The 13,575-nt window shown below is 57.9% G+C and overlaps 1 protein-coding gene across 3 annotated transcripts in view; it reads right to left on the bottom strand.

Moving 5' to 3' along the window:
• Positions 1 to 2,176: 2,176 nt before the first annotated feature.
• Positions 2,177 to 13,575, bottom strand: part of SBK1 (SH3 domain binding kinase 1) — a 51,356-nt gene continuing 39,957 nt past the window's right edge. For 2 of the 3 annotated variants that reach the window (XM_079121451.1, XM_079121450.1), the window contains exons 2-4: positions 7,733 to 7,965; positions 6,550 to 6,752; positions 2,177 to 5,826 (exon numbers count right to left, since the gene is read on the bottom strand). In XM_079121451.1, the coding sequence (XP_078977577.1) occupies positions 4,999 to 5,826; positions 6,550 to 6,752; positions 7,733 to 7,958 (1,257 nt within the window). In that variant the 5' untranslated portion in view covers positions 7,959 to 7,965 and the 3' untranslated portion in view covers positions 2,177 to 4,998. The remainder of the gene's footprint in view (positions 5,827 to 6,549; positions 6,753 to 7,732; positions 7,966 to 13,575) is intronic. The other variant, XR_013760752.1, reaches the window with a different exon arrangement.

Raw genomic sequence — 13,575 nt, 5'->3', positions numbered from 1 at the left:
TCAAGGAGCATCTTGGGAAAAAAGGAATCCAGATCACAATCTTTTCTCCTTCTGAAGTTCAATGTTATTGGAATTTTCTGATGGACTGAGTTAGTCCAGATGGGAGACCACAGACAGAGAAGGACACTGAGCTCATGTAAGAGGGAACTTGCCATGATCAAGAGGAGGGGACCCAGGCTAAATGAAAGCTCCCAGGGGGCCTATAAGAAACTTGTCCGGTTTTTATGCAGTGTGTGGGTGAAGCTGGCAAACCTTTCTTATCAAGCTATTAGCACGATGGGGCAAAGGCTTTGTGTGTTAGGTGGTGATGTTGCCAGAGTGGCAGAGACAGAAGCCATAGCAACAGGAAGCCAAGGCCCCCTAGTGGTAAATTCTGACATTCTTGGACACATTGGGAGTCCTAAAGAGGTGCTAATTTGTACACCAAGCTGGGGGACCCACCAGGCTATGCTGCTTGCATTTGTAGATTTCCTCTCCACGCTCCAGTCTGTTCAAGTAAAGGGACTATTGCCCCCAGGTGTCTGTCCTTACCATTGCAGGACGGTGGTAGACATTTTGAAATGAGTTTTTCTTTAACATATCCTAGATCAAATTCATGGATAGGAGTCCTTCTGCTTCTGATCCGGTCAGGGTGGCTTTTTTCTTTTTTTCCATTTCTTTCTCTCTTTTTCTTTTTCTCTCCCTTCTCCCATGTCACAGATCATTATGTAACCTATTTAATGTCTGTTTTCCTCTTTAGGAAAGAAACTTTGTTTTTATTTTTTGGTATGGGAGATTGAACCCAGGGTTGCTTAACCAATGAGTCACATCCCCAGCCCTTTGTTATATTTTATCTAGAGACAGGGTCTCACTGAGTTGCTTAGGGACTCGCTCAGTTGCTGAGGCTGGCTTTGAACTCATGACCCTCCTGCCTCAGCCTCCCAAGCTGCTGGGATTCCAGGTGTGGATAGCCTGCCTTGTCTGTCTAATGCAGTGTTGGGTATTCGTTTGTTAATTTGATCAATTGTGGCGAAGTTCCCATCATGCACCAGGCCCTTTACCAGGCATGGAGGGGGCGGTGGGGAGTCGCAGTTCGCCAAATCCTGTCTCTGCTCTTATGGAACTTGCATCCTAGGAGGAGACAGGGATGACAAACACATGGCACTGCAGTGTCGCCTGCGCAGTGTGTAATGAAGTCGGATGAGGACCCGCAATCCCAGACCTTTGACGTTTGGGCAGGGGCCTGAAGGAGGAAGGGAGCCCTGGGGAGAGGCGGGAGAGTCCAAGGAAAAGGTGAAGGCCCTCAGGTGAGAGCATGCTTGGCTTTCTGGGAGCAGCAGAAGGCCAGCATGGAGGCAGGTAGTGCTGGGAGAGGAGCCCGGATGAGGCTGGAAGGCAGGAGGACCAGACCTGCTACCACATGGGAACTTCGGGGCCCCTGAGAGGACTTTGGCTTTGATTTGAAGAGCTAGTGGAGGGTTCTGACAGAGCGACAGATCTTATAACTCTGCTGCTCTCCCGTGAAGAGCTTGAGGGGACTGTGAGCCAAAGAGGCTACTGCGACAGGCTGGGGGGTGGTGCTGCCTGCAGAGTCCTTCTTTTGACATGAGCAGATCATCAGCCTGCATTGCCTTGAATCACGGACCTCCTCATAACCACCCCATGTGCCCAGCTTCAGAGCATCCATTGGCCTTTGGCCACATCTGTGGCCCACTGAGCTTTCACCGCATGAGTCCCAGTGCCCGAGAACTAACCCTCTGGTCCTGGTGAGTGCCAGTGCCTGGCCTTCTGTTTGGGTAACGTCCGTGTCCATCATTAGATGGCTGCTGCCAAGTGCAGGGGCTCTATCTGTCCTGCTCACTGCTGTGTCCAGAGCCAGTATACCAAAGGTGCTCAATAAATGGTTGCTGAGGGGTGTCCAGATGAATTGGCCTGCTCTGTTCTCCAGGGTGTTGGCTGTTTCCTGCCCAGTCTGAAGGGCTCCAAGCTGAAGCTGGACACCAAGCCAGGGACAACTCCCAGCCCATCCCCAGAATCAGGTCCTCAGTGCCCCCATCTCTGAGCCCTGGCCCGGGGTGGCTGCCCCGGGTCTGCAGATGCCACCTCAGAGCACTGATCAAGATCAACCTTTCAGTTTCCAGAGAGGCCCTGTGTGTTCCCTGCCACCCCACAGCCAGACCACACAACCACCCAGGGATGATTTTTCTAAACTTTTGTTTATTTTATAGCAATTGTCATGATTAGAGAAGTAGATAACACATTTAAAAACCTTCTCAGGGCCAAAGGGTGCCAGAGTATTTACAAACACATACTAGGGGTGGGGGTGGAGGTGGCGGTGGCAAGACGTGGTGAATCTGGGTCTCTGGGGCTGGGGTCCGCCCAGGACCCTGCCCCAGGTCCCTAGCCAGGCTTCAATGCTACCAGCCTGGGGCTCTGTTCAGTGGACCTGGTGGACACCCTCCAGCTGGCCTGTGGCCCCCTCCCATCCACGGGGCTCCCCACACCCCACAGGCCAGCTCAGAGGGCCTCTGGGAAGCACCGAAGGACGGGGGCAGTGTGGGAGACACAGGGGCTTGGACAGAGGTCCGGGACGCCCCGGCCCACCCAGGGTGGGTGAGAGACACCCACGTGCGCACACACATGTACACATTGTACCTTCACAGAAGAACCGCGAGGGGAGGATTTTTTGCGTTTTTTTTTTGTTTTGTTTTTTTTTTTTTTTCTTCTAAGTCTCCATGTCTACGATGTTATTAATTTTTTGCTATTTTTTGTTTGTTTCTTCGACAATGACATAAACTGAGGTAAACATCTGTGACCAACACCTCTCCTAAGGGGCAAAGGGTCCAAACCCGACCAACAGAGACGGTAGCAGCAGCAGCAGCAGCGGCGGTGGTGGCAGGAACAGAATCCTGGCCCAGTTCCAGTCCTGCTCAGGGTCAGGCTGGCTGCTGCCGCTGAAAACGAGAGGACTGGGCTACGTACCTACGGTCCCCTCCGAGCTCTAACATCCTAGATACGAGTACAGAGTACGACGAGGGAGAAAACTCCCACACAGGATCTCAACAGAGAGGGGGAGAGGGCGTCTGGCGAGGGACGTGGACTGTGGAATCTCGCTTCCTTGTTATTGCAGGAGAGATCAGGATGTCGAGAGGCCTAAGGCAGAAGGAGGAGTGGCTGCTGGGAGAGGAGGGCCTGGGCGGCCCAGGTGGGCGGCCCAGGTGGCCGGCCGGGGCAGTGGTGGGGCCTTCTCTGAGATGAGGCCCTTGGTGGGAGGGGGTTTGCTACTTACCTGGCGTATTGGGCCCCGTGCCCGTGGGGGAGGTGGGGTCTCGAGGATCGGGTGCATCGAGGCGCAGGCCAGGCCCTGGGACGACCACACACTGATTGTAAACTGGACCCGGGCAGGGCAGGGGAACCTATAGCCCTTTTGCGGGATGGGACTGAGGGGCGAGTGGAGATGTGGGACTCCAGGCCAGAGGGTGGTGGTGTCTCATGTAGCAGGCCTGGCCTAGCAAGGAGTCCCCTCAAATGCTCCAGAACCCCAGGAGGAACCCTGGTAGAGGCAGCCCCGGCTGGTGAGTGGGGCACTGCCAGGCAGAGGGAGCAGCCTCACCCATTGAGGTTATTGCGAGCCCAGGGCTCCACAGAGGGCGGGGTGGCAGGGAGCACTGGCTGAGGCTGGCTCCTTTCCTCTCCATTTTGCTGCCCAGGGGCTTGGACCAACCTGCAGGTGCCTCCTCACCGGATTCCCTGAGGGGTGTGGTCAAAATGCAGGCCTGGCCGCCCTCTTTGACAGCTGCCTGGTGAGGAGGCCTTGGTGGGGCTGGGCAGGGTAGGTATGGAGGTGTCTGGACGCACACTCACCGGGATGCACCAGGCTACACACGTGTGCTCTGCGCACCCACACACACCCCCTCACACTTCCATGCCCCCCCATGCCCACAGATGCACTCCTACCCCTGCTTCTCCAGGGACTATGGAGATGGAGGGGCAGCCTGACAGAGCAATGTCGAGGTGTCTGACCCCAGAGAAGCCTAGGAGAAATTTCTGATGCAAATCAACTCGCTGCCTCCTGGAGCCCAGGCCATGTGTCCGGCTGGAGCAGCGAGGACTGGGGGTCTGTGAGGGGGTCCTGTGGCAGGCAGCAGGTGCTCCTGCCGGGGGAGCTGGACCTGCCCTGGGCTTCCCTGCCCTAGAGGATGTAGTGGCCCCTGAGACCCCTGCCCTGGAGCCCTCTGTCCCCCAGAGGTGTAAGGACAGTAGTTTGGGGGGATAAGGGAGAGGGGGAGGTCTACTAGAGCCCTGACTCAGTGGCTGTGTGGCCAAGGCAATGGCCCTCCCTCCTGGCCTCAGGGTTCTCATCAGCAGAATGGGGGTGTAGGGGCGTACTAGATTCTTGGGGGTCTGTGCCCGCACACACGCTTATGTGACATCCAGACTTTTGCTACATTTTCCAGGGGCTTGGCCTCTCCCTCCAGCCTCCCAGGAAAGGGGCAGGACGTGCCCACCATTGCTGGATCCTCCACTACCTGGCCCCATGCCAGGGCTCAAGGCCCCTTCTCTGCCCTACACTTCAGTCCCTTTCTGTGCCCAGGGTGCAGAAGGGACAGAGGAGTGGCCAGAAGGGCAGGAACTGTAGGATGATCTACCAGGGGGTGCAAAGGGTCGGGAGCAACTTTTAGGGGGTCCCAGGGCTCAAGGAGGTATGGGGGTCTGGCCCGCAAGCTCCCTGGCTTCCAGTGTCAGGGGGTCTCTGAATCCTCGGGTCTGCGGGGCTTGGCTCCTCTGGGCCAAGGCCCACGAGCCGGGCCGCGCGCGAGGTCTCCTGGTGGCTCTATCACCCGCCGCTGGACTGGTCGGGTGCCTGGGCCGCCTACTCTACTGCTACTCCCTCCCGCCGCCGCTGCGGCTGTTCCATTTCCCGCCGCCCGGCAGAACCCGCTCAGCGCGGACCGAGGGCTGCTCCCCAGCCGCCCGGCTGCGTGCTCGGCGCCCTGGCCCGAGGGCGGCGGGGCCGGCTCAGACGCAGATCTCGATGGCCGTGGCCAGCACCACCTGCCCTTTGCTCTTGTCCGGGCGGCCGTCGGTCCTGCCGGGGGGCCCCGGGGGCGCCAGGCCAGCCTCGGGCACCGGAACGGGCACGGGCACGGGCACCGGGCCGACGGCGGGGGGCGCGGGCCGCGAGCCGCTGCCGCTCTCCGTCAGCACCGTGCGCTTGAGCGGCCCGGGCGCCTCCAGGCGCAGTGGCCCCGCGGCGGGCAGGCGGTCCCCGGGGCCGGGCGGCTTGCGCGCGCGGTGCGAGGGCCGCCGTCGCAGCTCGGATGTGAGCTCGTGCTTGAGGAAGCGGAAGACCTCCTTGGCCGGCCCGCGGCGCTCGGGCTCCAGGGCCAGAAGGCGCTGGAACATGCGCAGCGCTGGCTCCGTGAAGCGGCGCCACTGCGATGGCAGCCCCGGCAGGCGGCCGCGCTGCCAGCGCACGAACTCCTCGAAGAAGGCGTCGGCGCCCGACGCCGCCTCCCACGGGAAGTTGCCGGTGAGCACGCAGAAGATGAGCACGCCGAAGGCCCACACGTCCACGCCCGTGTCCACCGCGAAGCCGTCGGCGCGGCCCGCCTGGCACACCTCGGGCGCCGTGTAGGGGATGGTGCCGCTCACGCGCTTCACGCGGCAGCCCACGCGGCGCGTCATGCCGAAGTCCGCCAGCTTCACCCGGCGGCACTCGCGATCGAAAAGCAGCACGTTCTCGGGCTTGATGTCGCGGTGCACCAGCTGCCGCCCGTGCATGAAGTCCAGCGCCAGGCCCAGCTGCTGCACGCAGCGCTTCACCGTGTCCTCCGGGAGCCCAACCTGCCAGCGGGGCAGGGAGAGCCGTGCTAAGTGGTGACCCCGCATGCCTGCCCAGACCCCTACTTCCTCATCCTTTCAGGCCCTTCCCTGCGCTGCGACCCTATGGCCATGCTCTCACTGGACACTGCCCCTCTCCTGTGACTCTGCCCCAGATCCTGGTGCCGGCTACCCTCCCCCATCCTACCAGGCACTTTCCCACCCATCTCTGGAGAGGTGGCTTTCATCCCCCACACTTGTTCAAATAATGGCATATGGAGCCCCAGGTACAGACCAAGTGCTGCCATAGCCCCTTTTCTGATTGGGTCCATCAGATCCTTAGTGGTTACTATGTCCACACTGAGGCTCCAGGAAGCCTCCTGAGCCAGCACCTGGCACAGCAGAGTCTGTCCTGGGCCTGGAACCCTCCCCCACTCTCTCTGCTCCAGGGTCACCTCCTTTCCAGGTGGACCTCCCCCCTGTGCAGAGCAGGGTGCCGTTGGACTAGAGCCCATGGCTCTGGTTGTCTGCTTCAGAGGGCTCATCTCAGTCTGTGGTCATCTGGCTTGTCAGGGAGGATGTGCTGCCCCACCAGGAGAGGGGCAGGACCTTTCAATCCCCAAATAGTAATTGACAGACAGTAGGCACTCAATAAACACTTGTTGATTAAACAAGACTCCTCCCCAAGCCTCACACTCTGGGGACCCTGAAGACCACCTCCCCTCGCTATGCCACCATCTCAGGTACCTGGGGAGGGATGATGTCAAACAGGTCCCCAGCAGGCGCATACTCCTGGGCAAAGACGTAGCAGTCCTCCGTCTCAAAGACCACATCGAAGACCTTGATGATGAAGGGGCTGGACGAGAGGCTGTTGGTGATGCTCACCTCCCGCAGGAAGTTCTTTAGCTTTGTTTTGCTCTTGTTCACAAACTTCAGTGCCATTTTTGTGCCTGGTAGAGGCCATGGTGACAGTGGTGAGGCTCCTTCCTGCACCCTACGCCTGCCACATACCCATACCTGTCTGTCTGCACAGCCTGTCCAGCAACAAAGCTCTAGCTGGCAAGACTGTCTCCATCCTGTAGATAGGAAACAGACCCAGAGAGGCAAAAGGACTTGCTTGAGGCCATGCAGCAGGGCCTGGCTCACGCCGGCCACTGCCGGGTGTGCAGCCCTCCCCACAGGGAGGTGCTTAGGAGGGCCACTGCCTCCCGCCCCTGCTCTCCTGTTCTGCTGCCACACTATCTACTTCTTTGTGGCATCTGTTTTCCCAGCTAGAACATGGCTCCTTGAACACAGGAAACTATCTTGTCAACTGCTGTCTCTCTAGAGTCCAGCATAGAGTAGTTGCTCAGCAAAAATGTTTGTTAAATGGATGAACAAGAAGAAGAAGATATGGCACTGTAAGACACAGGTACTTGACAGTGTCTGGACAGTCACCCAGGAGGGTGCACACACGTGTGTCCACAGAGCACTGACATGATACAGGCCGCCCCCAGCACTTTCTAGAAGAGGGAATGTAGGCACAGGAAGGTGGTCACTGGTCATCCAGCAAGTAGTCAGGGGACCCCATGTCCAGGGCTCTTCCTGCTGCCCTCAGAGGGTACAGAGACCCCGTTCCAGCTGTGTGCCCCTATGATTGAGTGGGCCCAGCTGTGAGGTGTGGTCTGGGACCCCTCAAGCCAAGGAGATAAGCTCGATGACTCTGGAGCTAATGACTGGGTGTCATCCTAGTTCAAGACCTGTCCCAACGACACCCAGATGGCCCCCAAACAGCCCGCCCTCCAGTCTGGCACTCTGCCCCAAGTTCTCCTTGTCCCATCTGCTCAGTCGCCTCTCTGGGCTGCTTCAGGTTCATCCCTCCACCTGGACTGTGATCTTTGCCTCCTTGCTCCCCACCAACCTTAATGACTGTCACCCTGCAGACACTCACCCGTACCCTTGTAGGCCACCAGGTCAACCTTTCCATAGGTGCCTTTGCCCAGCTCCCGGACGAGTTCATAGTGCTTGGTGACATCGCTGGCAGCCAGAGTGCGGAGGGTCAGTGCCTGCATGTCTTCAGTGAGGAGGGGCACACCTGTGCCGGGCCCTGGGGTGGTCCCCGGCCCACAGCAGGGCAGGGAGTGAGGAGGGTCAGGCTCTGGGCAGCCCACGCTCATCTTCTCCCTGTTGGGGGTGGGATTTAGTGTGAAGAGTGACATCAGACCAGGTTGCCCTTCTCCACCTACCTCCTGCCTGCCCTTGCACTCAGGAAACTCTCCTGTGCCCCATGCCAGGCCCAAGACGACCACAAGGGGGCGACAAGCATCTCTGTGGAGTTACCTTTCCAGAAGCTTCTCCTGCCAGGCTAGAGTCGGTCCCTGTGCCTCACTAGCCCTTGAGAACCCTTGTCCATTGGTCTGCTGCTGTCATCCAACCAGTGCCAGGCAAGGCACACATTTATGTCACATAATGGCATGGCCATAAATAGAACTCATGTGCATGTGTCCATTCGTGTTTGTCGTTTTGCTTTTTATGGAGATGGGCATCAAACCCAGGGTCGTGCGCATATTCTGCTTGCTCGGTTGTCACTGAGCCACAGCCCAGCCCCAGTCCCAAATACGAAGCAAGTGCTGACTGAGAGGCGGACATTGAAACGCTGGGGTCACTGCACTGACCCAACACATACAAATCCGGGCTCTCCAGCGCATACGTCCCAAGGAGGATGGACAATAAACACAGAGAACACACAAGTTATATATTACGATCAAAGGGGACATGGGCTGAGGGGAAAATAAGGCCAGGATGGAGGAAGGGCAGGCCTGAGGTGGGCTGTGGAATCCAGCACCTCAGCCATGTGGTCTTGCTCCCGCTGTGGCAGGAAAGTGCGGATATGGCCACACACTGCACTGCCTAGGTCTCCCTCAACAGATGACAACACAACCTTACTCAGGCACAATGCAGCTGTGGTCCCAGGGTCCTGCCCTACCCAGTCCCCTGACACTGGGACAGAGTACCTGTCCCACAAAGATCCACTCCTCCCTTCCAGTCACCGCCTGAAACCCCTTTGTTGTCCATGCAAGCTGGGGTGAATCCTGACTACTGAGTTTGTCCCCACATAGACAGGTGTCCTTGAATCTACACGTAAATGTGTAGATGGGGGAGCAGGGTGTCACTGGGTGAGCCTAGGGCTGGGGACAGGAGACCTGACTTAAAGGTTCCAAGTGGGTGACAGGAAACTCAATAGGGTGATAGAGAGCTAACACCCCATCCAGGGCCTTTATTTTTTCCCTGTTATATTACTTAACTTAATTTTCCTAGTTTCGTTGAGGCATATTTGATGTACATAAACCAACATTAAAAGCATATGATTTGATTACTTTTGACATATACATATTCATGAAACCATCACTTTGATCAAGATAATGAACGTGTCCATTACCCCGAGAGTTTGTTTTTGCCCCTTTACAAGCTCCTGTCCCTCCCTACCCTCGTCTTCCAGGTGTCCACTCTGGAATCTTCCTTCCTTACGTGCAAAGTAGGGAGGGCTGGGCTAGGGGAGCCGGGCCTTTTCCTGGCGCATGCGTGAAGGTGCGTGTGTGCAGGCGCGTGCGCATCAGCAGTGGAGGCCAGTACGCGCCCTCTATCAGCTGCGCTCCTGACGCACCTCCCTCCGTCCTGGCCTCGTTCCCTGTTACTTCTAATCCCAGAGGCCTCACCCAGCATTCCCAGCACCCCCAGTCCTCTGCTCCCTGAAGGACAAGCGCCATAGCTCCATCTGAGAGAAAGCACAGACTTGAGTGAGCCAGCCTGGATTTGAATCCTAAATCTGCCACTCACTAGCTGGATGTGCTTGGGCAGGTTAGTTAATGTCTCTCTGCTTACGTTTACTCATTTACAAAAAAGATGTAACAACAGCACCTATTTTCTATGCAGAAAGAAAATAATAGATATGAAGTAAAATAATAGATATGAAGGGCCTGGTGCCTGGTATACAGTAAGCACTTCATAATTGTCTGGCATGATGTTCCTAGACCTCGAGCTGCATTTGCTCTTTGGGAGGGGCGGCTCCCTCCCAGGCCCAAAGCCTCTTCCTCTTCCCTCTCACGACCCAGCCTCCCACTTCGCAAGGAGAGGAGGAACATCAGGAGGGAACTTCCTGGCCTCCCACCCAGCCACAAGCGGAGCTCCATCTGCGCCATCCTGGTGACTGGCTGGGGCGCAGGGAGCCCTCCCCCAGCTTTGACTTCCACCCTTCTGGTTCTTCGGGATCCTGCTCCCTCCATTCAGGAGCAGCTCTGTTCCTAGACCCGGTTCTAACAGCCCCTTCCCACGGGGGGCTATGGCCTTTTCTTTCCTAGGTTATTTTGATCAGAACATGTGCTGGGGACTCCATTGGAAAAGCCACATGGTTGCCCTCGGGGTCTAGTCTGCAGCCTGGTGAGCCCTTTCCAGAGACCCCCAGAAGGAGGAATGGTGCCAGGCCTCTGGAAACCTGGTCCTGCTTCCCCTTCCCCTCTACCTCCAATCCCGAGGGCACCAAGTCTTAGCTCGGCGGTCACAGCTCTAGCCTGCACAGCACTGGGTCTTTTTGCAGCAGCCCCAACTGGGCTCTAGGGGGTGCTGTTTCCCCATGGTGGGCTCGGCTGCCAGGGATCACTTCTTCCAAGCCCCAGCAAACATCCACTACTTGGTGAAGAGGACCGATTCAGGAAAACGGCTGGCTGGTTACTTTTGTGTGGGCTGGCATGCCCCAGGCCCCCTGCCTTTGTGCGTGTGTGGCACTGGGGATCGAACCCAGGGGCTGGTGCATGTTAGGCAAGGGACCTGCCACTGAGCTACATTCCCCAGCTCTTCAAAAACGTTGAGAAAGGCTCGCCATAGGTTGCTGAGACTGGCCTCGAACTTGTCATCCTCCTGCCTCAGCCTCCCAAGCGTCTGGGATTATAGGTGTGCGACACTATGCCCTGCTTCCTCAGGTCCTTTCTGTGGATGGTGGACAGCTCTCTGCCTTGAACCCTTCCCCATCCACGGGGGGATGCTGGGCTGCTCTCCTGACCTGTTCCCGGTGTGTGGACTCCCCAGGGCTGAGGCGGACAGCCTCTGTGAGCACAGCACATGTGTACACACGTGCCCCCTCCCCTGGGTTGCAGCCCGCCCAGTGGCTTCAGGGTGTCTCTGCGTGCCCTGGGAGCTTGACGGGCAGCTGCAAGTGGCCACATGCCTTCCCTCCTTCTCACACCAGGGACTGCTGGGCTCCTGGCTTGCCCCTGCCCTTTGGCCTCCAAGCTGTCCTGGGGTCTCTACTGGACTGGGTCAGAGGCACAGCCACAGGGGGCCACAGCTCTCGTGTCCCCCAGTCTCCTCCAGCACTCCAGAGTCTCCTCTATCACCCGTGTCACGTCCCGGCCATGCAGGCCTTGTTCCTCTGTGAAGCTTCCCTGATGCCCGGCAGGTGCCAGCTCCTGCCTCTGATGAGCCCAGGGTTCCTGCACCCTGTCCCTTTTGCAGGGACTCTACTGACCACGTGGGGAGGGGGTGTGTTCTGACAGTGCCCCTGTCAATCGACAGGCCAGGAGCTCCCCAGAGGCAGGGCATCAGATTCACCGCTCTTCCTTCGGTGGTTCACAGGGCCCGTTTTGGGGGTCCCCAAACTGGGCCCTCCTGCCCAACCTTCCTCTCCTGTTCTCCACAAGGAATCGACCCACAAGCCTGTCCCTGCCGCCACATCACCGCCCAGGTACACATCGCCTCTGACCCAGTTACCACCCGTGACTTAGGAGGCTCAGCGGCAGGGACAGAAACAGCACTGGCGGCTCCGCAGCCCTGGCCTTGATCTAATGTGTGCCACATTTTGGCTGGGTGACCTGCAGTGGGTCCCACCACTCCTCTGGGCCTCAGCTCACTTGTCTGTATGGTGAAGAAAGCAGGAGTGCCACCAGCACCAACTGTCCCTCTCGCTGCGGGGCCAGGAGCTGCCTTGCCTGATTCGCAGCATCCTACAGGGCAGGTGTTGTTTTTATGATTTTCATTTCATTTATTTATTTATTTTTGTGGTATCAGGGGTTGAACCCAGGGTGTTCCACCACTGAGCCACATCCCCAGCCCTTTTTTATGTTTTGAGACAGGGTCTTGTTAAGTTGCTGAGACTGGCCTCAAGCTTGTGATCCTCCAGCCTCAGCCTCCCAAGCCAGTGGGTTTACAGGCGTGTGCCACTGTGCCCAGTTAAGGTAAGTATCATTGATAACACCGTCACTTCAAAGACAACAAAAATGAGGTGCAGAGAGACTAAATACTGCACCCAAGGCCACACGCTGAGACTGGCTCCAGGTGGCACCTCACCCACCGTAACCTCCTGAGCCAGAATGCTGGAATCATCTCACCCAGATCCCTTAGGAGCCAGTGAGAAACTGAGGACCAAAAGAGGGCGGAGTCTTGGCCAGGATGCCCCGCCTTCCGCATGGCTCCCGTTGAAAACGCCTGGCACTGGGCGCCGTTCTCGGCCGCACAGGCACGAGCTCCTCCACTCCTCACTACACAGCACCTCCTTTTCCAGAGAACCCCAGGCCCCGAGTGAGGCACGACATGTGTTTAGCTGCGGGTTCAAAGCTGGCACTGAGGGGACAGGATCCTCACTTTATCGTCACTGCAGCAACTGGAGGGGACTCCAGCAGCTGTGGACTCCATAGCCTCTGCTGACCTCAGCTCCCTCCGCAGAGTGGCCGCCATATCCACCCACACTCAGGCTCACTGTGTGGCCCCTGGGGACCTCCTTGGGCCGTGCACCTTGAGGGGTGTCCTCACTGCTCCCGAAGGAGGCCCTCCATCTCCCTTCTGAGAGGGCAAGGGCAGGTGGGGCCCCCGTCTTTACCGCAGCAGGGGTGGCTCTGCCATATGCTGGGAGGGCCACCGTGGTGGGGGAGGGTTTCCCAAGCAAGAAGCAAGACTGAACCGCCTACCATTTCCTGTTGGCAGGCAGCTGGGCTGGTGTCACCCTGTGAAGCTACCCCATCTCAGGCCTGCTTGGAGCCCCTGCTCCCCACTTGCCTGGACACACACAGACACACGATTGTGTACACGGGCACACACGGACACACAGACACAGCATATACACATGCGCGCAGACACACGTGTGCGCACGTGCGGAGTGCTGCCAGCTTGGCAAGGTTTCACTCATTGAGTCCTCACGAGAACCCTGAGAAGGGACAGGAAGCTTCCTGTGTTTTCTGAAAAAAGCTTCGCTGAGGAATAAACTCTGTACGACAAGGCTGCCATCGGAGCGTGCAATTCAGTGATCTTAGCAACTGCCCGAGCTGGGTGACTGCGGCCGTGATGGAGTGTTGCTCGCTCGTTTATAGCTGAAGGACGGAGGCCCATTTGCCATGGAAGACAGCCACCTGGCCACCAAACTTGTTTCCTCTCTCGCAGTACCAAGTCACTGCTGGAAAGTGGCTGTCCCACAGAGCGCCCCGTCCTCAGCCTCCTTTGCATCCAGGTGTGGCCATGAGGTGGGTCCCCCTAGGGGGATGTGGACCAAAGTGTCTCCCCTGGTCTGGGGCTTCTCCAGAGTGGGAGGCTCCTCTATTCTTTCTTCTGGGTGCTGGCCTGGTGCAGAGGACTCCAAACCCTAGAGTGATGGGGTCCCAGGAAGGAAGGAGGGGCCCCGGCATCAGGAGGACCCTTGTTCCTGGATGGGCACCTCACTTCCCTGGGTTGGTATTATACTTCAAAAACACTGTGAAAAGGCAGCCACATGGTGGGCTCTCAGGCCCTGAGGAGCCCCTGTGACTTCACCTG

This window comes from Sciurus vulgaris (assembly GCF_902686455.1).
Source record: "Sciurus vulgaris genome assembly, chromosome: 18".
Taxonomy (NCBI): Eukaryota; Metazoa; Chordata; class Mammalia; order Rodentia; family Sciuridae; genus Sciurus; species Sciurus vulgaris.
The sequence above is the reverse complement of the archived record's forward strand: the minus strand, read 5'-3'. Positions and strand labels throughout refer to the sequence as shown.